The 27801-nt window shown below is 43.1% G+C and overlaps 1 protein-coding gene across 2 annotated transcripts; it reads right to left on the bottom strand.

Annotated features, from left to right (window-relative positions):
- Positions 1 to 400: 400 nt before the first annotated feature.
- On the bottom strand, positions 401 to 25166 carry QPCT (glutaminyl-peptide cyclotransferase). 2 transcript variants are annotated; one of them, XM_040496535.1, is made up of 7 exons: positions 24956 to 25164; positions 16921 to 17067; positions 10797 to 11075; positions 5655 to 5831; positions 3555 to 3654; positions 1997 to 2113; positions 401 to 724 (listed from the first exon to the last, which is right to left on the bottom strand). In XM_040496535.1, the coding sequence occupies exons 1-7, from the start codon at positions 25076 to 25078 to the stop codon at positions 579 to 581; spliced, it is 1089 nt and encodes a 362-aa protein (XP_040352469.1). In that variant the 5' UTR covers positions 25079 to 25164; the 3' UTR covers positions 401 to 578. The 2 variants fall into 2 exon arrangements, with proteins under 2 accessions (XP_040352469.1, XP_040352470.1); XM_040496536.1 differs by lacking the exon at positions 401 to 724 and adding an exon at positions 3003 to 3082 and having other exon boundaries at positions 2005 to 2113; positions 24956 to 25166.
- Between the last annotated feature and the right edge of the window lie 2635 nt (positions 25167 to 27801).

The following is a 27801-nucleotide window of genomic DNA, read 5'->3' as shown; positions in this document are numbered from 1 at the left end:
AGACTACATAAAAAATAAAATCTTTTTAAAAAATTGAACTATAAATTACATAAGTTTTTCATTTATGTATAAACAAAGGAATTCACGTGCCATTTAATTCTGATTTAATTTTTATGAAATAAAACCTACAAAGAGTTCTCAAAGAAATCTGAAGGTCTTCAAACTACATCTCTGTTTTGTATGGTAAGCAAGAGATTCCCAAGTATCGAAAAAAATCATAAACCTAAGGTTACATGTTTCACATCACCATCATATTTAAGTACTATTTAAAAGACCATGATACTACATATATCAATCTGATTTAGTTTCATAGTTTCTTATCTGAGTTTTTTAAAGATACTTGTTTTCTGTTTTCCTAACATTTTTCTTCCTTTATCTCTCAATGAAAAGTAATGTGCAATTTAGGACATGATGTAAATCTAGGGTTTATTGATCACATATTCAAAGACACCTACAGAATGAATCTATAGGATGGGAGGTTCCACATGGCATTTGTCTGGAGTAAGAATATTTTAGGTTGTGCCTTGACTTCTGAATGTGAAACTAGATACGATTACCATAAAGTTAAGACAGGATAATTACAAATGAAGATACTCTAACACAAAGACTTGTAGGATTTTGTTTAGATTGTCAACGGTTGTTTCATCCAAATTTTCTTCATTGTCATCCATGGTGTGCCAGACTTCAGGGAAAGGTGATGGTATCAGATGCAGAACTGGAACACCTAAAAAGAAAGAACCAACTTGTAATTAAGTGCTTATTTCCAGTGAGTAAAGAAGAGAGTATCATTCTTCAAGCGCAAGTCTGAGTGGGAGCTCTGTACCATTTAAAGACAGCTGATAACCCATCATTTCCTGTGTACCTCCTTGTACCTTACCCTTTCACTCCAAAGTCATTTGGCCATTAAACAAATGTTCATTAATTCAGTAAATAATTATAAAGCACCTCCCACGTACCAGTCCCTATTCTAGGAATTGAGATTTCATCAGTGGAAAGACCAAGCCCTGCTCATACGGAGCCTACATTCCAGTAAAGAAAGAAGCAAGGAAACAAATATAAAAATAATTTTAGAAAATGATAAAGATTCTAAAGAATAATAAAACAAGATAAGGTAATAGAGAATGAGGGGCAGACAGCTGGGCCAAGAAATATGTATTTAAGGTCAGGGAAGGCTTCTTTGAGAATCTAACCTTTAACTAGAGACATGCAACAAAGGAGAAAGCAAGCTGCACAAAGATCTGGGGATGAGCATTCCAGGCGGCACTATTCGCAAGTGCAAAGGTCCTGAGGTGGGAGTGTGTTTGGCCTGCTTGAGGAACAGCAGGAACACAATGTGGCTGGATCAGAGCAATAATCAGAGAGAAAAGCAGAAAGAGATGTTGGAGAAGAACAGAGTCAGCAAATGGAGGCCCTTGTAGGTCATGGTAAAGACTTTCGGTCTTATTCTACATGATGGCAAGCCACCAGAGCTTGAAAGCAGGGAAGAAACAAAATTTGATCTACATTTTTAAAAGATAACTCTAGCTCCTATGTAAAGTATAGGGAAGCAAAAGCAAAAGCTAGAGACCAACTGGGAGGCCGTGGCAAGAGTCCTTGAGTTGATTTAGACTTCCACCATCGACATCAAGGATATTGCTTCTCTATTAAGCAAAAAACACCAGAGTACACTAACTGTAAGAATATTGTCTTACTCTGTGAATGAGAAGGCAAGGTCAGTGGAATATGAGCTTTTATAAATATTCTAGAATGAGGGTGGAGGCTCAAGGATTTGGAATGACTTTCATGAAAAAATAGAAACCATAAGATGCTTAGTAGATGATTTAATTTTTTAGTAGATGATTTAATTTATCAAGAAATTAAATGTAGTGGCTCCTCATCCTTCTAGATTGTTGCAAATACACACAAAAGACAATAAATATAAAATAAGTAAAAAATACATATATGCACGCACATGTACACACACACACACACACACACACACATATATACACATTACCTCTTCTTAAAAATGGGATATGGTCATCCTGAATCACACCTCCATAACCATAATTCTGGAAATACCACCTCTCCCACGAGTGATCCTTGAGCAAACCTAATTTGTGGAGTTCTTGTTCTGCAGATGATAGACAGCAGATGATTATCTGTTCTTACCTGATCAATACTCAGAATGCATAAGGACTTTGAACTCTTGGCACATGTGGTCATCGTTTTTTAAACAAATTACAGCAGTGGGCACAACTACAGCCATGACAGTAAACATCTAGGCTGAACTTGGGTGTGGACGTTCAGTAGTAGTTCAAGGAGAGAAGAGTCACACGTGGCTCTAACATTACAGGTGAGAACCTCCTTAGAGGTAGATACCAAGTAGGACAATGGAGAGGAATAGACAATGAGAAAACCAGAGGAAAATGGCGGCGGGCGGGGATGGGGGGTGGGGGTGGGATACATAGGTTTACCTGAGACTCCGTTCAAAGTTTCTCTTATAATATTCTAGATTTGGATATTGGCAAATTCTGAACTCACAGCAAACGTATGAATGAGATGGCAGTGTTTTTCTCGCTGCTTAGAAAGAATACAATTCTATCCTGCTCCAGGAAGTCCATACAGTTCCTAAGGAATTCCTAGTCTGAAGCACTTGCCTCAAAAGCAGGCCTTCTGGCTTGGATTTTATCATAAAATTATCATAAAATTATAATTTTATCATAAAATTATCAATATTATCTCATCTACTTCATCTCTCCCTGAGGCCAATTGCCTTTTTTTTTTTATTGGTGTGTGTGTGTGTGTGTGTGTGTGTGTGTGCGTGTGTGTGTGTGTGTGTGTGTGTGTGTGTGTGTGTTATGGAGTAGGAAGGGATAGTGGAGGTTTGAAGGGAAGAAGCTATTCCCCTTTTCCTTCTTCAAGCCCTATGCCTCTGTCTTGAGCTATAGATATTTTGTTTCTTTGCCTGGCCTGGCTTGACCTGGTCTGGACTAGTCTACTCTCGTTTAATTGACACTAACCTGTCTCTAAAATGACTTTTGAAGGATCTTGGCTTTCTCTTGCATCCGATCTCTTACTTCCTTAGAAAATAGAGATTGTTCTAGATTTAAAGGAAAATCATGTCTGAATAAGGCAGGAAATAAAAGATGACAAAGACAGAGATAAAAAAAAAAGAGAAAGAAAAATTAAAGAACATCTTTTGGTATCATAAAGACATAACATTCATCATTAGCCAGCATGCTTTGCTGACTGGTTTTCCCTAGACATGCATTCCATGTGCTGCAAACAGGACTCTGGGAAAATAGTTTCAAACCATTGCTAGGGATGTGCAAATATTAAATGTAGCACTGTATGTTTCCATTTCCAAATGCAGTCTCATGCAGGAAAATAAAGGAGCCTACTAAAAAAGATAAATAGGAACAATAAACTAATAATCAACAAAGCGAGAAAAAAAGCCAGCAAAGTATATTACATCTTCAAATCACATATTTAAATCATAACTTTTGAATTTTAAAATGTAGTTTGGTGCGTAGGAAGGAACTAAGTTGACTTTTAGTGACAGTGGTGCTTACCAATTGCTTCAAGTCTATCAAACCATCTGGCAGAGTTTGGGAAAAAATTGGGAAATGTTGGGTTGGGAGCTCCAATTAAATCCAATAAGACCAATAAATCCTAAGGGAGAAAATAACATTGTTTAATCACTGTCACCAAAACACGTTTCAGATCCACCAATGGGAGAAAAAAAAAAAAAAACAGTCAAAACTAACTGCACTTCAACAATTGAGAATAACCTAGAGAGCTGTATAAATGAACAAAAGGTTTAATAACATTGTAAACTAATTATTTTGAAGAACTTTAAAAAATCTTGCTTATGCAATATAGACAAATGGCAAAGTGTAGATTGTTTGTGTCTGTAACCCCAGAAGGATATCACTCAAGAAACATTAGAAAGAGAACATTTACATAACATTTTACAGATTAAAAAAGAATATTTATCTTTATTTTCAAATAGGATTCCAAGCCTGTCTGATCATCTCTTCCATTCTAATTAGTCCTTATATCCTTAGTCTGCAATGCTACAGCTGCGTATAGGAAAGCACTTGTGTAGTAACTATTTACTCCTCAAGGCAGCATCTTGGAAAAACTTCTTGACTACGAGCTCTGTGACCTTCTGTCTCTGGATCTCCATTTCCTTTTCCATCAAACCAGAAGCTCAAACTTGCTGGTTTTTAAAGGCGTCTCCTGACTATAAGCCTCCATCATTGCCCCAGGGTTTCTCATTTGAGCCATAAAACATCAGCAGGCTTGAAGACTCCCTGAAGACTACTTCCCACATTAAGAACTCCTGATTTATATCAGTGAGACAACATGTGGGTAGATACGTAGCACAGGTCCTGACCCACAGTACATAAATACTTGCAGAGTTTATGATTCTATAGACATAAGATCTATTAACTTATGGATAATGATCAAATATATTCTTGGAGGGAAAATAGGTTTGTTTGAAATAAGAGTATGTTTACAAAGCATGATAAGCTACTAAAAGGTCCCTCCCCCCCCCCCCCCCCCCCCCGCCCCCAGGGAAGAAAATAGTCTTCACCATCACTATGGATTCATAGATTTGGACTCATAAATAAATAACTTTGTTCTTCCTACTGATCAATCAGGTCTCTCTCCTCCTCCTCTGAACCCTTTTTAGCCACTTGGTCCAAAGGAATGAACGAGGTGCCAGCCATATTCCCCTGACCCATTATAAGGTGCCAACAGATACCAGGATGGAGACAATGCCAACATGATGTGTTAGAGCCACAGAGGACACTGAACGTGGCCAGTTGGATTCACAGGGTGAAGGTCGGTGATACGGCAAAGGACAAGGATGAATGGAAGGAGTTAGAAATAGACTTTCAGTTCACAGCACAGGGATGGATGAAAGCACAGGGAAGCAAGAAGTCTCCAGAGCAGCATGAAGTTACCAACTGGGGTTAGTGAGGACATAAGACCGAGTGAAGGTCAAATATGGGAAGAGAATCAGGATAGGAAGAGAATTCAAAGGTGGAGTGAGGGACTAGCAATGAGGTTTGGGCCCAGAAATGGAATAAAAATGGGGCTGTGTGCTGCACTAATTACTTGATAATAAGAACAGGATATTAAGGCAGCATCGCAAATGTTTCCATCCCCCTGGCAACAATATTACACCAAAACAGACACGTCCAACACAATGTCCCCTACACATTTGGAGTCATCATAACACTTTGAAGCCACCAAGGAAATTCTTCACTCTCATCCCTATACCATGTCTCACTCCCCCTCCAGTTCCCAAGACCCAAGCCTCCTCAGGCTTTGTAGAGAAGCTTCAAAGAAGGGGTTTGCTCTCACCATCTCTATACAGAACCAGGGAATGTGCTCCCATTGGACCGAACTGAACCTGGGATTTTTCCTTAATCTAATTTTTTACGTCATTTTAATTAAGCTCAGTCAAACGTAACTTCTAACCCAGAATCATTCTTTGTAGCTCTGGGATTCCTCAAAAGCCCAATGCCTGCCAAAGAATGTTCTATAATGAACGCTCTGTTCCAAGAATGCCGTGGCATTTTTAGGTCTTTAATTGGCTTTAGGTTTGGCTTTGATGCAGAGCCCACAGCTGCAGCACCATGAAAATTCCCAGGACTGACCATGCCGTGCAGTTGGTTGGTGTCTTTGGCTCCAGGTGGGTGCGGTGTCGATGCCATCTTGGGAGCTAAGTGCCGAGATCCATACAGAGAATCTCGAGGAGACCAATGAAGAAAAGCCTCTTCCCCATCAAAGAAAATCAGCTGGAGTGAGAGATCTGGCTTGGAGTCTGAAACATTCTGGTAAAAAGAATAGTAAAAAGGTAGCAAAAATACTGTGAGGGTTTAAAAAATAGCATACGTTCTTATTAACTGGGCAAAAAACACAGATATGCCATGAAGAAAAGGAAGATACCAAAGCAAGTGAGAATATGCCAAAATGTATTTTGTACCACTTTGCCTCCAAAAGTCATCCCATTCCCCATGGTCTTCACCCGTGTAAGTCTCAGTTTCTCCTACTCCCTCTGAAAATAGAAGTCTTATATTTTTTTCTTACTCCTTAGAGAACTTAGAAACTATGAAACTGTCATGGCAGACACAGAGACACCCACCCAGTTCCCTTCCAGAAGGATATGTTGCCCCTGCTACCAAGAGAGCTGTCCACAGGTCTTCGGCTATTAGTTCTTTTAGAGACTGCCTCAGCCATAGGGGTGTCCTATATCCAATGACTGATCCTAGCAGGTCCTGGCGGCTCTATGGGGCCACTCCACCTCCAGAGCTCCCCAAGGTTGGCTGAGCCTGTTGTTGAACCTGCATGGTGGATTGACTTCTGCCTCTGCCTAATCCCATTTCTCTCCCCTCCCTGCTGCGGGTGTTAAACCAGGGTCACTCCCTTAAAGAATGACCTAAATGCTAAACTCCACGTCAGTGTGCATCCCAGGGAACGGAACCCGAAACAACTGCACATTGTCCTTGCTGCCCACCTTAATTGAGTCTGCAACTTTTTCATTGAATCTAGGCTCAAGGATGCACCTTAGGAATGCAACAGGGACACAAAGAATAATAATTACAGCCTCTCTTTTGAAAGAGTCTACACTTCAGCTGGGTTAGGCAAGATAAAACAACATGGACAACACGTGCCAAGGGTCACAAATGGAACACCCAAACTTTTGTGGGAACTGGATAGAAAGACAGGTCAGATCCCTGGGGTGTCAAGAAAGACTTTATGAGCCAGGATTCAAGCAGAACTTAGAAGGGTCAGGAAGATTCTGATCGATTTTATACCTTTCACTGTCTGCTCACACTTTTCAGATTAGTCCTTCTGGTACCTTAACCCCCACAGTCCTTCAGCCCCACTGAAATCCCTGATCTATTGAATCCTTCACCTGTTCACAGTCCTTCACTCCCATGAAGTCCTCACTTCCCTTCATATTCACCTTAAATTCCACAGCCAATCATTCTAACCATTCCCTTGCATACATGCTCAGCTCCCTGGCCTCTCTCTGCCTTGGCCAAACTCACACGGCGAAAATATAACCTCTAGCCTAGCTCTCTGCCTACTCTGTGCCTGCACACAGCCGGACCTCGCTGAAGAAAGATACACACCATTTGGTCTCTGCACCTCAGTACAGCACTGGGGGACATGCTCTCATCAGACCGAACTGAATCTGACATCTCCCTAATCTTTAATGGACATAACTTCTCCTCTTATCTCTCTAAAGATATTTAAAACAGTGTCCCTTTAAGTTACCTCCTGCTCCTTACGCTCTATTTTCTCTGAGTTCATTTTTCGTATTGTTCGTATTGGTCTACTCTTTCTTTCATGCTGGAGACTGTCCTCAAATGTCTGGTCGTCCTTTGTGTTCATTCATATCAGAGAATAAGGTACTAAAACACTGATCAGAGACAGACTGGTTGGCTTCAGCACAGGGCAATCTGGTGCCCCGTTGGGTGTTTTTCACTGAGCACCTCCAGATCTTGGGTCTTTTTCATGAGGTAGTTCACACTCCCCAGAGAAGGAGCATCCGGTTTGCTCTCTGAGGGGCATAAGCTGCATGCTGGCTTTCTCATGCTGAAAACAGGGAAAGGCTGGGGACCTCACTGCTCAATGTGCAGACTTTCACCTAATCTCCTTGACTTCCATGGGAAACTTCATTCCTATCCTCCTCTGCATCTGGTGTCCCCACATCCAGAACCCCCCTGGTTCAGTGTCTCCAGAAAAATTATCCTGTCCTCTCCTGCAAGGCTACTGGTGGCATACTCACCCATCTGCCAGAGATGGGGTGGGAATCTATATACCAACTGGTCCTTGTGCAGACTAACAAACACTCCCCTCCCCAGCCTCCGGCCTCACTATCTCCACCGATCCCTGAGCCACTCCAGGATTTTGTCAGGGAACCACTGGCTTTTCCATTTCCTCCTCGCTCTGGAGGCTGTGACTTCTCTCTACTTGGCTATGTCATTCTCCATTTACCTTCTGTCTTCATATTGTGGTTCCCATTAACACATGTTCCCTAGTTTCTTCAAATATGGAATTTTCCTGATTGTTTTAGGGTGATTTCCTAAGATGGAAAAAATGTCTTTATCGTCTGAAAACTAAGTTATCTTTGTATGCTAGTCATTGCAATTGTTTTAAATATTGCTAACTGGTTGCAAAGTTCTAGTTCCAAATCAAACAGCATAATAACGAAACACCAGCACAGAATAAGACTGCCCGGTACCACAGACATTCTGCTCATGTCGGGGCAGAAACAAAAGCAGTTTTCATATTCTACAGGCTTGAAGGCTCAGATGCCTCCCTGAAATTTCAACAGCTGAGTGACTCCAGAGGTCAGCGCAATGACTCACTTTCCGTCCTCCAAGCGTCTGATCGTTAAGACAGGAGTAGACCGTGTAGACAGTGATCCTGAGTCCTGTGAGGCACTTTGCTCTTTTTGCTTCTTTTCAGGATTAGCAGGAAAATAACTGTGGCCTTCCATTTTTGGTAACTCAGTCTAGCACCTTGGAGCTAGGAAAATCTGGTTTGTGAGGGTCTTTCAGTCTTTCATGGTAATGTGATAAATCTAGTTACCAGTGTCAACGTAGCAGGTGAATTATCTGCAGGCTTTCCCCATCCAAGGTTGTATCAGCTAATGCCACAATAAGAGGGTGTAAAAACCCACCCCAAACCCAAGTGGCTTAACACAACACTCATGTGTCCTCCCAGGTCTGTAGGTCAGCTGGAGGACTATTGATCTAGGCTGGTTGGAGAAGTTCTGCCTCACCATGCAGTCATGAAGGTTGGCTGGGCTCCACACGTCATATCCTTCCCCTGGGACTGGCAGGCCAGCCAGGGCGTGCCCTTATGGTGGCGGCAACGGCATGAGACAGCAAACCCAATTGTGCAAGCTCATTCCCAGCCTCTGCTGGTATCACATCCACTAGTATCCCATTGGCCAGGACGGGTCACATAACCACGTCCGGAGTCAAGGAATGAGAACGTACCACCTGCTACAGTGGGAAGGCACAGCCGGGTTACAAGGGAAAAGACGGGAATGCATAACTGTAATCTTATTCCTGGAGGGGTGCATGCAGTTGGAACAATAATCCAGACTATTCTGCCATCCTCAACCAGGTCACATTCCACTCCCACGTACCCAATCCATGACAGCTGAAGAGCTTCCAACAACACCTTAATACAAATTTAGTTAAAGTACCCCTGGAAAAATGAATCTGATACTCTTCATGTTTCCATCAAACGTGATCCATTTTTTTTTTAAATGCCCACATCACTGTTACTTCTATGAGAAAGAATAATTAAGAGAATGTGTGGAGCGCCTGGGTGGCTCGGTCGGTTAAGCATCCGACTTCGGCGCAGGTCACGATCTCACGGTTCGTGAGTTCGAGCCCCGCATCGGGCTCTGTGCTGACAGCTCAGAGCCTGGAGCCTGCTTCGGATTCTGTGTTTCCCTCTCTCCCTGCCCCTCCCCTACTCGTGCTCTGTCTCTGTCTCTGAAAAAATGAATAAACTTTAAAAAAAAAAAAAAGGAGAGAGAATGTGTGTGTGTGTATGTGTGTGTCTGTGTGTGTTTTAATGAGGATGTCCACCTAACAACCTATTTGGCCCTTTCTGTTTCTGGTCACTATAAGCAGGTCTGAGCTCCAGAGAAAACACACCCACTATATAGACTGTGCCTTTCATTTAATGTCCTTAGAATGTAAACATGGAAAATTAAACTTTGATATCAGCTTCTGAACTCCCTCAACCCAATTGCTGGGGAAGGGTACTAGTTAAAAGCAGGACAGAGGATGGGACAAAGACATTATAGAAGGTTCAGGAAACAAAACAAAACAAACTAAAAAAAAAATAGTGAAAAGGATACTGAGAGGTTACAAACAATTCTTGCTTTCAAGCTCAGCATATCCAGCAAAAAAAAAAAAAACAAACAAACCCAGAACCAAATATCTCTATTCCTTCCATTACAAGATAAACCTTTTACTTCTTTACTCCCATTGTAGCAAAGGCTGGCCCCTTCATAAAACTCTGAGGGAGAAAAATGCATTTGCTGCCTGTGATCAAAGTTTTTTGTTTTCGCTTTGTTGTGTTTACTTGGTTATGAGTGATATCTGAACAATATGTCTTCATCTAGGTTAGCACTTTTTTCCAATGTACCCTTCAGAACACAGAGACTGAAATAGCATCTGAGAGTCCCAGAAGTATTTTGAGCTGAGAACATACAAAAGCTCTGCTATGCTACATAAAATTGAGCCGAGATTCACAGATAATAACAATAATGCATTTCTGCTCCAAGTTTTTCATCTTGATATGTCTGAAAAACCCACTCTCTACTTCAGAAGCACTTTTCAATCAACCCTTTCCCCCCAACTCAAGAGCCACACCTCTCAGATTAGGAGGTTGTGATGTTTCATGGCTACATGAACAAGAAGAAATAAACATAGTTCTCATACATATGCCTGTACCAACCATCCACCCTCTTCATTTTTTGCAAAGAAATGTTGCATTTAATTTAATGTGCATGCAAAATTAAGCAATTAAGTGCCACTGAATAAATTCACTGTCAGGTATCCTAGGTTTATCGTCCATGGTTGACATTTCAAATAGTGTAATCTTCCAATTAATATTCATTCAACCTCATGTCTTTTTGCAACAAATTATTACAAAATGTACTGAAAGTCTACATTTCTAAATGGCCTTCTTACTCCCCCAAGGATTCTAGAATTCACTCTGCGTTTTATTCCCAGAATCTTCGAGACAGAAACAAATACCTTCAAGGAAAGGAGTTGCTTGTCTAAAGCCCGGGCAAGTTCCAACAACATCGCGCATGGCACTGCTGAGTCAGTGGCTCCCACAAACACCCTGTTGTCCCAAGGGGGAAAATACTTGGAGTCGTAGTGACAGGCGAGGACCAGGTGTCGTTTAGCGGTGGGATTGAGGGTGCTGATGATATTTGAGAAAGATCGGTACCCATAGGGTGTCTGACTCAAGAAGGTGTCTATTTCCAAGACCCAGTCGGCTTGAAGTCTTTGAATTCTCTGCATGATGTGCTGATCAAAACAAAAACCAAAATTTCAGATCTAGACAGTTTCCATTGGTTCGCTGTATATATATATATATATATATATATATATATATATATATATATATACATATATACATATATGTATATATATATATATATATACACACACACATATAAATTTATGTGATGTCTTTCAAGTTAAAAATGCAATACGTGGTTATAGAGTTAATAGCAAGGGTGATTAAAAGAAAAGCTATCCCTCTCCCTCTCCCTCTCCCTTAACCATACCCCTGCCAAGCAATCCCAACGCACTGTTGGTATTAACTGATGTTAATAGTCTGATGTATATCCTTCCACACCATCCTTATTGTTTATATATACATATACTAGTACACAAACATGTATTTGGCAAAGGGGTACATGTTTTTATAGGAATAGAATCTATACATTATTCCGACCCCTGCTGGTACTTAACAATACCATCGGGGTCATTTCTACATGTCAGGAGACAGAGACCAGTTCAGTATGTATTAAAGTCCACTTTCAATACTTCTAGGAGGCTGAGAAGGCATTTTGAGAAGTCAGATACACCGAGGTCCTACAGATCTCAACTTCTACCCTAAGTTCTTTGAAAGCAAGAACTACAAATGGTAACTCTTTTGTCCCAAGAGCACAGCATGTGCCCCAAGTTCAGCAAATACTTCAAAATGTAATATACGCTAACAAAAGATTCTGATGGTATAATGTCCCACAAGGGGATTTCTGGGGGATATCTGAGGTCCCGCACACTTTAAGAATCAATAAACAACTCTGAACCATAATGACACATCAAGTAGTTTTCCTCGGCACCAAAGGCGAGTTCAGACCCCACTACAAACAGTAAACATAAAGAAGAATCTGTTTTCCTATCTCTCCTCATCACCTAGGAACTAATGAATCACACAGTGGCTGATAGGAAGCAGATGGCAAAGAAACACCACTTCCGAGACTGGCCGTGTCTTCCTTCAGAGTCTAGACTTCATGGTGTGGCAAGTTACGGGGAGGTCACTACTGTTCCATTCGCCCTTTCCTGCCTTCATTTCTCCTTCACTTCATGTTTCTCAACTAGGTTTCATTTATTTTATTTTATGTTGAAATATTGTGTACATCTTTGTAAGTGTGCCTTAAAGGATCTTTTAAAAAAGTCAGACGACAAACTAACCATCAACAGGACCGGCAATTTGTTGCACCAGGAATATCCAGTAGGGAAGGACCGTGAGGTGACAAACATATAACTCATAATCACTGGAAAAGAATCGAGGCTTGGTTTTTGGTTGTTTTTTCCCCTACCCCCAAGGAAATACAAGATTTTCTAGCCTACCCAACTCTTGTATGGCCTGTCATAACTAATGTGACAAGACACGTAGGCAAAGGCTTTGGAAAAACTGTGGCAGGAAGCTTCCAGGAAAATAACCAAACCAGAACGAGGGCACTGATTCCCCATTCAATTCTGTAAAAGCCAAATAAACAAACGGTTCCCTGATACTCATTCCCTGCTTTCTGCAGTGACGCGGACTTTGGCCACAATGGCATGTGTACACAGTCCCTTACCTTTTGTATTACAAGTTCACAAGTTCTCTTTCCAAATAACGAAAAGAAATATTAATAACCTTTCAAATAATTAAAAGAAATCGTCATTCATATCTCATTCACTTTGTTTTCATCCACAATTCTTAATACTGGGCTTTGCTCACAGTAGGCTATCGCTAAATATGGGCTGATTCTAACTAGTAAGTTATTCTCAATGAGAACAATAAAATTATATGATATCAAGCTTGGGGAGCTTGAATAGAGACAAATCACTGTGCATCCAAGATCGGCTTTCCACAGAATATGAAAATAAGTTATTCCCAGACTTTAGGGAAGAGAAATTTTTCCATAAAGGGGTCATCTTTAAAAAAAAAACAAAAAACAGGCGTATATTCCAGAACATCTGGTATCCAGATGATGAACAATTCCAAATCAATAGCAGCCTGTATGCTTACAGAAATGAACTGAGATTTAAAAATATGTATCTGTTAGCTTCATTCAGCTGAAGTCTCACACACAAACTCATTTCTCAACTACTAAATAAGTTGTGGACATAATTTCTGATATCTTATGTTGACACTAAAATCCACAAAAGCCTCAGCAAATGTCCCCAAAAGAGTCCTCTCTGAAGGAATCTTTTTTTTTTACTCAGTGTAAATTTTTTTTTAATTATCTTAGCGACGAATTTCTTTATAAACAATCGTATTGGCTCCATAATCTCATTAGGTCACCAATATCCCTTGTTGTGCCTTTGGCTTTCAAGCTTAGTCTGCAAGTTCCCACTGCAATTCTCTAGAGTGGGCTCCCCAAACCACCGCTCTGCTCACTAGAATGCCCTGAAACCAGGTAGGGAGTGCTTCCTGAAACTAAGTAGCAAGAACCCAGGCCCGCCAGGAGTGCAAAGGGCAGTTCAGAATATAGATTGTATTTTGGACTATTCTAGATTTCTGTTTTGGACGGGGAAGGGAGAAAAAGACAGAGAGAAAGAGATGGATGGATAGAGAGAGAGAGATGAACACAGAGATAGACGGACATTGAGTAGAGCCAAAAAGAAAAGGATACAAAGATAAAGGTGGAGGCGAGGAGAGAGAGTGAGAGAGGAAGAGAAAGTCAGACATAAATATGACATTCTACTTCCAGGAGGGAAGGCCCCAGGCATTGTAGGTTAACAGTAGTGAATGATCCTGGGTCTAATTTAATTTCACTTAAATTCTTATTTCCAGGTTCCAAGAAACAATAACATTAGCAGCCCAGGTTTGTTTGGAGGAAGCAGATTCTACGATGTTTGTCCCAAGTCTACAAACATGTCATTCTCAGGATGCTGATTCCTGACACGGGGGACGTCAGGTACCTCCTCCTTCTTAGACATGTTGGTCTCCCAGGATCCATGCTGAGTGCTCTCCACACGGGGCCCTCCACTCAGGGACAGCCCCACCTTGGGCTGAAGAAGGCCAGCTGCCACTTCTCACGTGTACTGTGCATCTACAGGGGATTTTAACCCCACAGTTTGTAGCTTGCCTCTTTTAGACAAAGTTTCTGGCTTGCTCCCTGCGAAGATTTCATCATCCTGATTTTTTAGTTATTTTTTTTATTCCTATCTCAGATAGAAATTACCAAAAAAAAAACCCAAAATTTCATGCCTTCTTATTATTTATTCTACAAATAAATTATCTCCTAAAAAAATAAAACTTCTAAAAATCCAATAGGCGTCTTTAGGCTCCGTGATGAGAGGCAGTAAAAATGGAGACTCTGGGACATCGTTCTCATATTATTCTCTGAAAAAGAATCCATTGCAATGCACATCTTTATCGTCAACTGCACAGGTCAGTTCAATAACCAACTTTCTATCAAGTCCACGTATCTTTAGATTTGAGAGTCTTCTCTAGCTACAACCCTGAAACGCCATAAATTATAAAACATCGAATCCAATGCTCCAAAAGGCCTCAGGAAAAAAGCAGATTTTCCACCATTCTTGTTTGGATTTAGTTCTGAGTGACAGGTCAAACTGAGTGCATTAGTGTGTAATTCCCTCATCAGAACCCAAGTGTCATCTATCTCATCTTTTTTTTTTTTTTTATTTTGAGAGAGAGAACTCAAGTGGAGAAGGGGCAGAGAGAGAGGAAGAGAGAGAGAATCCCAAGGAGGCTCTTCATGTCAGCACGGAGTCCAATGTTGGGCATCGGGGCTAGAAGCTAGGATATCATGCCCTGATCTGAAGTCGGATGCTTAACCAACTGAGACACCCAGGCACCCCACCTCAGTTTTTTAAGTTTATTTTGAGAGAGAGAGAGAGAATCCCAAGCAGCACAGCTCTGCAGAGCCCAACACGGGGCTCGAGCCCACAAACTATGAGATCATAAACTGAGTTGAAGTCAGACTCTTAACCGACTGAGCCACCCAAGTGTCCCCACCTCATCATCTAAAGTAGAAACCCCTCTCTTTCCACAGCTTAGACAGCAATCCTGGTGATTTTCAGGACACCTGGGTAGCTCAGTAGGTTAAGCTTCCAATTCTTGATTTCGGCTCAGGTTATGATCTCATGATTTGTGAGATCGAGCCCCACGTCAGGCTCTGCGTGGACAGCATGGAACCTGCTTGGGATTCTCTCTCTCTCCCTCTCTCTCTCTCTCTCTCTCTCTCTCTGCCCCTCCCTGGCTTGTACTTGCTCTCTCTCAACATAAATAAAAAATAAACTTAAGAAAAAAAGAAAATACTTGGGAGATGAAATCCAGGAATATCATTGAAATGAGAGGTATGTATCTCACTCTCCAACTTAGGCAAGAGAAGAGCCAGAGCTGGAGACATTTATGAGCACACACTGGTTCCCCCCAGCCACTGCTTTTCAGTGATAGGATTGTGAAGTCAAGCTGATTTGGGTCCAAATTCTGGTCTCATCACTATTATGTTTATAACCTTGAACAAGTTAACTCATATACCTAAACCTCAGGCCTTTTGATCTGTAGCACTAGGATAATAATAGTACCCACACGACAGCATGGTTGTGAGGACTGAATGCAAAAGTCCATGCGAAGAACTCCATAAAGTACCTGACTTCAAAAAACAGTGCTCCGTGAAAGTCAGCCATCATCATTATTATACCTCGCCCCGCCTAAAGGTTAGAAAGAACTAAGGCGCTCTTTGGGTCTCCACCATCTAATTCCTTAGGAGAAACAGGTGCTTGGTTGGAAGACAGGTGCCTAATGGGGCAGCAGACAATGGCTATCTGGGTTGGATGTCAGAGGCAGAGTCATATACTGGGTACAAGGGATGAGCCCAACGGCTGTGTTGCTGGACCTTGCAGGTGTCACTCTATCACAGAAGTGGGGTGCCAAGGTCTTTTGCCTGGAGAGTTAGGCAGATGGAGTACTCTCAGAGGAGGATTTGGGGGGTCAGTCTCTCCCCATTCTTTCCTGAGCTGCCCCTTGAAATGGGGCTATTTTGAAAAACATTCATTCAGAGGTGGGATATCAGATTACTTAGGAAGACTGGCACTAAGGAGGCAGAGACACAAGGTCTAGCCCAGCTATGGTATAATTTACCCTCCATAGCAGTGTCTTTCAAACTGCAATGGTAAAATCAGTGAATCTCGAAATCAGTTTACTGGGTCATGACCAGTATTTAAAAAAAACAATACAGAACAAACTAGTAAAGTAGAATTAACGATATCAGAGCAAATCACAGGTAATGCAGGTAATAAGAGTGCGGGGTTTTTTCATGAAACTTTGGTGTCAGTTAAATCTATTTTTATATTTGTGTGCACAAAATGTAAGTTTTTTTAACTTTGCTATTTTTTTTTAACATGGATCAGAATCAGAAGTTTGAGAAACACTGCACTGGAGAAAGTAGCTTATAACTGATCTTGACTTGCCCTCCAGGGAGAATACAATTTTCCAAGAGGAATGAAGGCCTCATAGGACAGTAAACCCACTCTTGGCCAGAAACTGTCAGTTAAGGACTGCTTAGGGCTAGTGACGTTGGGTGGTTAGGGTCCAAGAAAACGTGCTGGGGTGCCTGGGGGTGTATTATAGAAATGACCAAGAGTTGAATACTTAGTACCCTATCTCATGTTGTACCCCAACAGAGATTTCACACCTAAATTGATTTAGATGAACATGTATCACTCAGTTCAGAACAGACATTTACTCTCAGTTATTTGGTTTTTTGAGTTGCTTATTTTGGTGGATGCTATGATGAGATGACAGGTCTGAATATCAGACAACTCAGAACTTGGGACATGATATTATCTCCCACGTGCAAGCAAACTGTTCAGCAACCTCCAGATTTGTGTGCTGCGTCCTCACCTGGCGAGCCGCATAGCTTCCAGGGGATCCCGGGTATCGCTCTATCAGCAACGGTCGTAAGTCATTTTGCCACATTGCTGAAATACTGGTGCCTTCTGCAACTTGTCGAAGAGACGATGAATTCAAAATGGCTGGTTGGTGATAATTCTGAGGATTAAATAACATCATTTAACTGGCTATCATTTCATAACACGGTCAGGACTTATCCTGAGACATTTGCAATAGAAAACTATTTCTTTTGAATCTCAAACTAAGGAGATAGGTCTTATGCCATAAAGTAAGTTAAACTACTCAACTTTCAAATTGGCCCATTAGATCTAGAAAGTTAAACTAACTGTTTTGGCAGCTTATTTTTAAAAAGAAAATGGGGGCACCTGGGTGGCTCAGTCAGTTAAGCGTCCAACTCTTGGTTTCAGCTCAGGTCATGATTCCACACCTCGTGGGTTTGAGCCCCACATCGGGCTCCACGCTGACAGTGCAGAGCCTGCTTGGGATTCTCTCTCTCTCCCTCTCTCTGCCCTTCCCCTCCCTCTCATTCTCTCAAAATAAATAAATAAACTTAAAAAAGAAGAAAACCTAAAATTACATATGTACTTCTCATTATAGATTTTCGATGTAGAGCTCTAAACTAGATGATCATTGAAATTCCTTTCAGCCAGAGTTTGATGATTCTATAACCCGCTAAATAGTACACTTTTTATCTTCCCTTAAAATTATTTTAAAATTCTATTAACACTCACATTCATAGGAACATTTATATATTAGCTGAATTAACCTTAAAGAGCTAAATAAGGGGCGCCTGGGTGGCGCAGTCGGTTAAGCGCCCGACTTCAGCCAGGTCACGATCTCGCGGTCCGTGAGTTCGAGCCCCGCATCAGGCTCTGGGCTGATGGCTCAGAGCCTGGAGCCTGTTTCCGATTCTGTGTCTCCCTCTCTCTCTGCCCCTCCCCCGTTCATGCTCTGTCTCTCTCTGTCCCAAAAATAAATAAACGTTGAAAAAAAAAATTAAAAAAAAAAAGAGCTAAATAAACATAAAAATTAAATTTGCTTTTTTTAATGTATATACATATATTTTTTGAGAGAGAGAGAGAGAGACAGAGAGAGAGGGTGCGCGCGCGCACACACACACACACACACACACACACACACACGCTCAATGTGAAAGCAGAGGAGGGGCAGAGGGAGAGGGAGAATCCCAACCAGACTCTGTGCTGGCAGCACAGAGCCCAATGCAGGGCTCCATCCCACGACCCTGGAATCATGACCTGAGCCAAAATCAAGAGTTGATCGCTCAAGCAACTGAGCCACACAGGTGCCCCTCAAATTTGTACTTCAGATACAACCTCACACACACTGTATTTTCTTGTGACACTAGTAATGATGAATCATCGATTCATTGCGTGTTTATCAGGCACTCAGTAATGGAATGTGTTACTCCTCCCCTAGGTAAGTGAGTGATTGATCAGCTGATTTCTGCCCTAAGGGGAATGATGAAGGTCATATAGGATATTAAGTTCTTCGGAATGCAAAACAGAAACTGAAGGAGCCTTTTCTTCTTCACGGTTCTTTCCGGCACCAGTGTAGGTTAAATATGTCTCAGTAATCACGTAGGTATTTCCTCTCCAAGTGGCTGGTGAGAAACTCTGGAATTAAAGAATGCTAATTGCCAATCACTTATACTCATCTACACTTTGCTATGTCTCAACATTACTCTCCAGTGTGATCATGCAGAGAACATGGGCTGTGGGTTCAGACAGACCCTCTCAACTCAGCCCCCCACCACTCACGAGGTGTGATTCTGGTGAGTTACTTAACCTCATTAAGGCTCAATTTCCTCATCTGTAAAGTGGAGGTAATAACACCTACTTCCTAGAGTAATTATAATTACGTGAGCTAACATATATAAGCCACCATAGTAAACATTCAATAAGTTTTCATTCTATTGCCTTCTATCATACATGAAAGAGGTACAGAATTTAGAGCTGGAAAGACACTTAGAGATGATCTAGTCCAACCTCCTGAATTTATGTCCGTGGAAACTGAGTTTTTCTTAGAGAGCAGATGATTTTCCCAAGGTCATAGGAGAGCTCCAGGTAAGTCCATGAAAAGATCCGGGTTCCATGGATTCCCCCTCCCATGCCCCTTCTGCTCTGCCTCCCTGCCTCATCTATGAACCTCCAGTTACTCCCAAATGTGGATGCTGTGCCCAAACATCTTAAGGTTTATCTTTGTTCACTGATAATACATTTTTAAATATACGTCATAAATTTGTCACCTCAGCCTTTCAATTCCCTGGTACGTTCAGGATCTCAGTCCTTATGTTAACTCTCAGCACTTTGAAGTAGAAAGCTGAAGCTAACAGACAAAACAGAAATGTGAAAAGGGCAAAGAAGAATCTGGAGGCAAGAAGTGGGATGGTTTCTATGGTTAATTACTACTTGACCAGGCCAACAGGAGCCCGTCCGTCTCTCCTGCTGCCTCACCGCCCCCAGGCAGGGCCACTCGCCCCCAGGGCACCATGCTTCAGTCACCCTGGCCTCCATCCAGGTCCAGGGACCATCCAGGTCCCAAAGCAGTGTGAGACTCTGACCTGTTGAGGCTTTTGCCTCTGCGGTGATTTCTGGCTTCCAGGCTCTTCCCTCTCTCTTCACCTAACTCAGGTTATAATTTGGAGACCCCTTTCTTGTGTGTTTACTTGTTTAACATCTGATTTCATATTGGATATCAGCTCCATGAGGGCAGGAACTATCTTTACTTTCTAGTCTTCCCAGGGCCACACAGTGCCCTGGGCATATTGAGTACTCGAGAAATATTGGGTGAACTCATCAAATAAGGAATTGACAGAGGAACTACCTCTCTCAAATTGTCTCCACTAAGACGATGCTTATAGAATAATAAAGTAAAATGGGCATTATACATATCAAGTCAGTTAAATGTACAAGCAATCATAAAAACAGGAAAACAAGAAGCTACCTACTGCAAAGGGCCAGGAAGTGCTATGATTCAAGTTTTGTGGTCTTCGCTCTTTTTACATTTCTAACAGTCAATGCTTGTGATGCTTTAGAGTTGGTTTGGCCCCGGGGCAGTCTCTGTGATGACCAAGACCTGTTGCGTCGGGAAGGCTGTCTGACCAGTGACTCCTTTTCTGTTTAGTGTCCATTACTCTATCCCAGAGCCTACCTGGTCACCGTGGACAAGGTCCTTCACTGCATGTCCACAGCGGGAGGAAATCAAGCTCATGTTAAAATGGGCAGTTTATGGAGACTCTAGAGAGTTCTTAAGAGATTTGAGGAAAAGCAGGAACAAAATAAATAACCCTCCAGCATCACTAGCTGTAGCAGATATCCTACATGAAATATAGTTGAGAAACAGCACCAAAAAATGCTTAAGCCTTCCTCTCAGAACCCAATAAACATAAAAATCTCTGCAGAGATCAGAGGAAGGAAAGAGAGGAGAAACCTGGACAGAAAGTGTGGGCTGGACATGAGGAAAGTAAATGAGGCAAAAACAGTGTTGAGCCTAGTGCTAAATGCAAACCCCCAATTAGTCTAGGATTATTTCAGTTAAAAGGCACGTCGACAAGTTTTCTTTAGTATAGGCATTCTCAGAGGAATGAGTCTCTTATTACAGCCCCTGCTTTGTCTTTTCAGCCAGGCAGAAAGGACAATAAGTCTGCTTTGGGTGACAAGAATCTTTCAGCTAAAAAAGTGTGAACCAGATATCCTGAAACATCTCCTCTAGGCTAATCACATGATGCTAGGCCAAAGAGGGTTTTAATTACATAATTTGTAGGGCTGGCCCAGCTTGCAGGGGGATCTGAGGTCCCAAGCCATTGAATTAAAGAGAGATCATTACAGAAGCCCAGTGATTTCAATTCTAGTTCCCATCCCATATGAGTGTCTCCCAGATAGCGCTCAGGTTAACGCCTGTGTCAACCAGTAAATTCAACCCAGCCAGCATTTACAAACACCCTTCCAGTGTGTCCGAAGCCCCCGGCATGACAAATGCAGTTGTGGAGAAGTTGAGAACCGAATAAGGTAAAGTTCTGCCTTCTTTGAATGCAATGAGCCCTCTAGCTAAAAGAAAAGCAATGTAGGCTTTGAAACGACAATTCAGAGTCAAATCCCAGGACCCTGGCTTACTAGCTGTGACAAGGAAAGGTTTACCTATCTGTAAGGATGTCAGAGTACTCACCTATCAGGAGGTAGAAACTAAAAAATGGCATATTTTGTCTTTCTTCCCCTACCAACACCCAGCCTATCACTGACCGCCCTGCCCCCTGACTTGGAGTCTCCATTGTTGCTTCCCTAAGAATCATGGCGGGTAGATGGGAGAATGGCTAAGAGCTTTTAAAACCATGGAAGAGGGGAACCCTAAACACTCAGAATATGTGTGACTCCAGAAGCAAAAGTGTGAAGTACTGAAGACAGCAGTAGCAGCTTGCCAGAGATGACCATGGAGGAGAATCCCTAGGTGAGGCCAACCCTCCTGTATGTCTTGCCTTGCTTCAAAAACTCTGCCCCTCCACATCCAATATGACTTGAAATTTTCTACATCACCCTTGTTATAATAAAGGAAGATTCTACCAATACACGGAGTCCCAACTTTATGATAGAGAAAGTTTGGAAACAACCTAAATGTCCAACAATAAAAGGATAGGCAAATTATGGAATGCTGATGATTTTGCAATTATCAAGTGATGCTTTCAATGGGTTTTATCGGTTCAAGGTAACACGCATACTCTTAAGCGACATACTAAAATATAAAACCATATACGGAGCATAATCCCTAGTAAGAAATAAGTATTCACAAGTGTTATTTTAAAAATAAATAATTAGTGTTTATTGAGCATTTACCACATGGCAGCACTGTGCTAAGTGCTTTAGATGGCTAGCTCAATTCTCACAAAAACCTACAAGACTGATATAATTGTTGTCCATTTCTATAAATAAAAATACACACATATATACATGTGTATGTGTGTACATATAAATATGATATATATCTATAGAAAGAAAGAGGGAAGGAGAAACAGGAGGTAGGGGAGGATGAGAGAGAGAGAGAGAGACACTAGGAATAAAAACATCAAAACGGTTAACAGCAATCATCTCCAAATGTGGGATTATGGTCACAACAGTTTTCTTTTTAGTATACTTTTCTGTATTTTCCTGGTTTTCTAAAATGAGCACATGTTAACTTTATAATGGGGAGACTTCAATAGAAGCCATACTTTTTAACTAACAGCTTCCTTTAAAAAAAAAAAAAAATGCAACTTTCCTAACAGCCATTCATCTTCCACACCTAAGGGAGGACTGATTTAACAAGATTCCTTTTAACAGTCAGTTGACAAAGTTGTACCAAAGGAATGGGTCTGTACCAAAGAAATAGGATTGGGGATCAAGGATGGGACAGGATTCCAGAGAAGTAGTTTTGGAATAAGGCCCAAGCCCCAGATAATTAACCTTTAAGTTCCACGAGGGAGATCTGGAAAGGGACTAAATAGGGAGAGAAGGTTCCAGAAAGAAACAATCTATTCTGGAATTCCATTTAGGATCCACTCTGACCCAGGAAAGGAGAAATAAGCTCTTCCTCTGGTCCCCCCAACCCTCCCACCAGCCCCACCGTCCTTCACTCCCTGGACACTGTTCCCTGTACCCTCAGCCAGGACTCATCTACCTTGGAGAAGAGAGTGGAAGAGGGAAGATGAAGGCTCGTTCGCTGGTGTAGCCATAGTCAAGTGTCCTCACCTATAAATTGGGGATGAAACTTCTCTCCTCCCAGGGGCACTGTGAGGTTCAAGTGAGATGCTTATACATGAGCGTCCCGGAACCCAGATGCCAATGCCTCTAAATATACACCTGTGGGCCCACCTGAGAATCTAACCATTTATACTACTGCCTCTATGGGAAAATGTTTGCAGGTTTCAAGCAACCCAATCACAGTGCCCCGAACTCAACCACCAAGTAGGGTTGAACTGTTTTATGTAGTAGATGCCACTGAAAGAGACACGCCTTTACTTCAAAGCAAAGGAAACAGATTTCAGAATCAATGTTTTCTTTACTGTACCTCACCTTTTGGCAGACCAGTGTACCAAGGGCACACCTCAGTGATTAAAATAGTTAAATGCCACATATAGCAGGAAGGCATGTGTTTTAATATGGACCAACTCACTTCCCAGGCCACAAGCTGTACTGGACATCTGAAGGACTTTATGTAGGCCTACCGAGTAAGGGAGGAAGGAACCAGAAACAGAACCGTCATGGTTAATCTTGTCATTTGCTCACACCATTTGAATGTACTCTTTTTTTTTTTTTAATGTTTATTTATATTTTTGAGAGAGAGAGAGACAGAGTGTAAGCAGGGGAGGGGCAGAGAGAGAGGGAGACACAGAATCCGAAACAGGCTTCAGGCTCTGAACTGTCAGCACAGAGCCCCACGCGGGGCTCGAACTCACGAGCGGTGAGATCATGACCTGAGCCGAAGTCAGACGCTTAACTAACTGAGCCACCCAGGCCCTTGCTTACACCATTTGAAAGCATCCAGTTTCCTAGTAGAACAGTATTTAGAAGCTTCTTAAAATAAACATAAAAGGGATTTACCCTTTCAAAGACTTTTCTCAAAAGTTAGTCTCGTTAGTTTTAAACATGTCCAGAATCCAACACCTTCTCCTCCCTAGAAATACACCCTGCCTACAAATGATGCCCAAAGAACAGCTCATTCAAATACTCCCTATCTCACTTACTCACCCATTCAGATGTATCAGAAAAACACAGTTGGTGTGGCTCCACATTCCGGTTATTAATGCCCCCTTCCCAATTTCTGATCAGGAAGGTACCCAGGATGAAGTGAAGAAGGAAAGGATTTAAGTGTGTAATTCAATGTCCCTTAAGGGACCTTACTCCTTCTGAACGCCCACAGAAATTTTTTCTTATAATGCAGTTATTCTTGAGTTTGCCTTCCCACATCCTCACCAGGTTCCCTGTGGCTGGTGGTCTCCACGTGTAGGTCGGGGCACATTGTGGGGTCTGAACCGTGAAGCTAAGTAAGCATAACCCAGAGAACTCAAGCAGGCTATTCATATGCACATGCACGCGGCGGGGTGCGAGTCCACGGGTGACCACACAGGGCCCGTGCAGTTGCCAGTGTGCCCTGTAATCCCAACGTGCCAGCAAATACAAGCATACTGTAAGCATTTAAAAGTTCTGCTCAGCAACGCGGTCAAGGTTTATAACCCTGGACTGTTTTTTCTTACTATTTTTGAGGGCATTTTACTCCGATATCGATAAATATGCATAATTCCCTAGCAATTTCATGATTTCAAAACTGTTACACAAGAAAAGGAAATAATTTTGAACCTGTTTACTGCACGCAGAGGAAGCTTGCCTCCTAAGTTCCTTATATGAATTTCCACCTACAACCAGATACATTGCTCTGACAATTGCATTGCCTCTCTTAAGGGGAAAAAAATTTTTTTTTAAGTGAAGCTGGTCTCCAGTTAGAGCTGCTCCGCTTAAAAAACCTAAAGCAAACGGTAACACGCGTCTGTCTCGAGACTGCACGGAAACTCCAGCGTCCCAAGGGCGTCCGCGGCTGCAGCGGTGGGGGAGCAGTAGGCACACCCCCAGGCGCGCCGGGCACCCCCGCGCCAGCCGAGCGCCGCGACCGCTGGCTTCCCGGGTTCCGAGTGGGCGGCGGCGAGGCGATGCGCCCTCACCTCCCCGCTCGGCCGCCGCCGGCTAGACACACTTCCTGTGCCTATCACTACCCGCATCAGACCGCAGCCGAGGGGAGGCTGGTGACATCACCCAGCACCCGAGGCTTCTCCAAAGCAGTCCCAAGGCCAGCGAGGCACCCCGACGAGGACGCAGAGCTCCGATTCCTCCGGGTGCCCGTTGCGGGCACGGCTGCCTGGGCCGCGGACTGCGACTCCGCCTGCCTCCCCACCCCCCTTGCGAAAGTGTGGTCGCCCGGTCCCCGGTCCCTGAGCGCGCGGCACGAGCCGCCCAGGTGCAGTCGCGCAGCGGCAGCCGCTCACCCTCTCCTGGGTCCAGTCTGCGGCGCCTCGGCTGACCCCCCGGGCAGCCAGGGGCAGGGCAGCCGCCAGCAGCAGCAGGTGGAGGGTGCCCACGGCGCGCCGGTCCCCGCCGCCGCCTGCCATCTCCGAGGCTGTCTAGGCGCCGGCTCCCTGGGCCACCGGCGGTCACGAGCCCGGGAACGCGCGTCCTTCGCCGTCCCCCTTCTCCACCCTTGGGTCGACTGCGCCCGCCTCCCCATCGCCTCCCTGCCGCCTCCCCACTGCGCGGCGCAGGCCGGAGACGCAGCTCTCCTCCCCCCACCCCCAACCCCCGACCTTAGCAACCCGGGGGCTGGGCTGTCCCGGGAGGCGAAAGCTTCCGAAAGAAGGGAAGGGAGCCGGCCACTTCCTTGTCTTGGAGAGGAAGGAAGAAAGGAAGAGACAGGGAAGAGGCGTTTTTATGATCTCCAGTGCCATAACTGGGAATAGAAAGGGGAGGGACAGTTCATCACACCCTATGAGGTTATGGAGTGTTTTCCCACAGCTCTGCAGGAAGGGGTGGACAGGGAATCCACATTTACTGTACCAGGCACTGTCCTAGGTGCCTGGCTCTTCCCATGTCCCCTTATGTGATCTTCATAACCAACGAGGTAGGCATTAACCCCACTTTACAGATGAGAAAACCGAGACTCAAACCCTGTACAAAGCCTGAACTAGAACCCTCAAAGTATTTCCTTTACAATAGCCCATTATATCTTTTCTCTTTTCTCACAAGTAGTTGCCTTGCCTTATAGGCAACAGATCGTCATACTCACAAACTGAGTATGCTTGAGTGAATCTCCATAATAAATGAGATCGAAAATGTTCACAGTGGCTCTTTACATAGTCATCTTCCCCAGTGCATGCTCCCAAAAGGAATACCTAAATATAATTGTATTTACTTTGTAATATCAAAGATCACTGTTATCAAGATAATCTTAGGGAAAAGAAAAACAAAATAATATTTCAATTTTGTCTGTAGGTATGTAGTCTATGTTGTCAGGACATTTATGTCACCATTCTCTTTTTCCACAGTGAGGATCAGGGTGTAACCTGCCTGAGTCATCTCCCGGTAACCTATAGATCCCAGAAAAATCAGGACAAGGACACTGAAATAGATGTATTTCCCAGAGATCAAAGGTCTGAAGGTAAAGGAGGCAGTCAGAAGACTCACCTGCTCTGTCTCCTAAACTCTTTTCTTTTTTTAATGTTTATAAATTTTTTTAGAGAAAGAGAGCGAGCGGGGAAGGGGCAGAGAGAGAGAGGTAGACACAGAATCCGAAACAGGCTCCAGACTCTGAGCTCTCAGCACAGAGCCCCATGTGGGGCTCCAACCCAAAGCCAGGAACCATGAGATCATGACCTGAGCCGAGGTCAGATGCTTACCCGGCTGAGCCACTCAGGCGCCCCCCTGTCTCCTAAACTCCTGAGTTCAAAATGTCTGGGAATCCACTGTTCTGTCCTCATCTGGAGCTGTAGGGGAAGACAGGATGGTACCTACTTTCCTGTTTATGTTTAAAATTACTAATCCTGGGGCCCCTGGGTGGCGCAGTCGGTTAAGCGTCCGGATTCAGCCAGGTCACGATCTCGCCCCACGTCGGGCTCTGGGCTGATGGCTCAGAGCCTGGAGCCTGTTTCCGATTCTGTGTCTCCCTCTCTCTCTGCCCCTCCCCCGTTCATGCTCTGTCTCTCTCTGTCCCAAAAATAAATACACGTTGAAAAAAAAATTTTTTTTAAATAATAAAATAAAATTACTAATCCTATTCAGGTCTGAGACTTCTAAGTGAGTGTTGAAATCTTTAGGCTTAAAATTAAATACCTTCTTTATTATGTTCAGGGACAGTTCTTCCAATAATCAGACCACTTCATAACTTTCTGTTAGTCTAATGTTCAGAACAAAACCACTGTCACATTTCCCAACGTGTTTCCTCACTTGCTGCTTAGGCCAGCCTTGAAATCATGGATTTCCTGAGTGGTCGGGGAAGAAACCACCTAACTGTTTTTCTTACTCTGTTACCTTTTTATCTTTCCACAGTACGATTCCTGTACGAAAGGGGAAGTAGACATAGCAAACTGATAGGAAACAAAGTGTTAAAGTCACGCTCAGCGTAAGCAATTTAAAAATGTAAAGCAGGGGCGCCTGGGTGGCGCAGTCGGTTAAGCGTCCGACTTCAGCCAGGTCACGATCTCGCGGTCCGTGGGTTCGAGCCCCGCGTCAGGCTCTGGGCTGATGGCTCAGAGCCTGGAGCCTGTTTCCGATTCTGTGTCTCCCTCTCTCTCTGCCCCTCCCCCGTTCATGCTCTGTCTCTCTCTGTCCCACAAATAAATAAAAACGTTGAAAAAAAAATTAAAAAAAAAAAAACTAAAAAGAAAAAAAATAAAAATGTAAAGCAATTACAAAATGTAAAGTCATGCTCAGTGTAAGCAATTTAAAGTGAAAGACAAGTGAAGCCTTGAGTTAAACGTTAACACATAATTTTATGATGATTTTCCATCCCCAAGCGTTCTCCAGTTTTCTTCAATTTTGCTTATATTTTAGTCAGTAGATGCTGGTGTAGTTTGGATCTGCTGGAAGCTGATCCTGAGACAGAGTTTAGCATTCAGGATGTGCCCTTGGGACAAACCCCTGAGGCAGGGAGAAGGAGAGATAGGACTGGGCACGAGGGAAAAGTTAGCAGATAAGGGGGTCTCCCCTCCACAGCTTCAGCCAACCCCACGGGGAGCCCTGGAGCTGAAAGCCGGGTCTGAGCGGTGAGCCAAAACGTCTAGGGCTTTCTCCCCCCACCTCAGTGGAGTGACTTCCTGAAAGCAGCTCTCTGCTGCCAAAG

Source organism: Herpailurus yagouaroundi, unplaced genomic scaffold, assembly GCF_014898765.1.
Source record: "Herpailurus yagouaroundi ecotype Mexico unplaced genomic scaffold, PumYag 188, whole genome shotgun sequence".
NCBI classification, from domain to species: Eukaryota; Metazoa; Chordata; class Mammalia; order Carnivora; family Felidae; genus Herpailurus; species Herpailurus yagouaroundi.
Note: the sequence above shows the minus strand (reverse complement) of the source record. Positions and strands in the feature narration are given on the sequence as shown.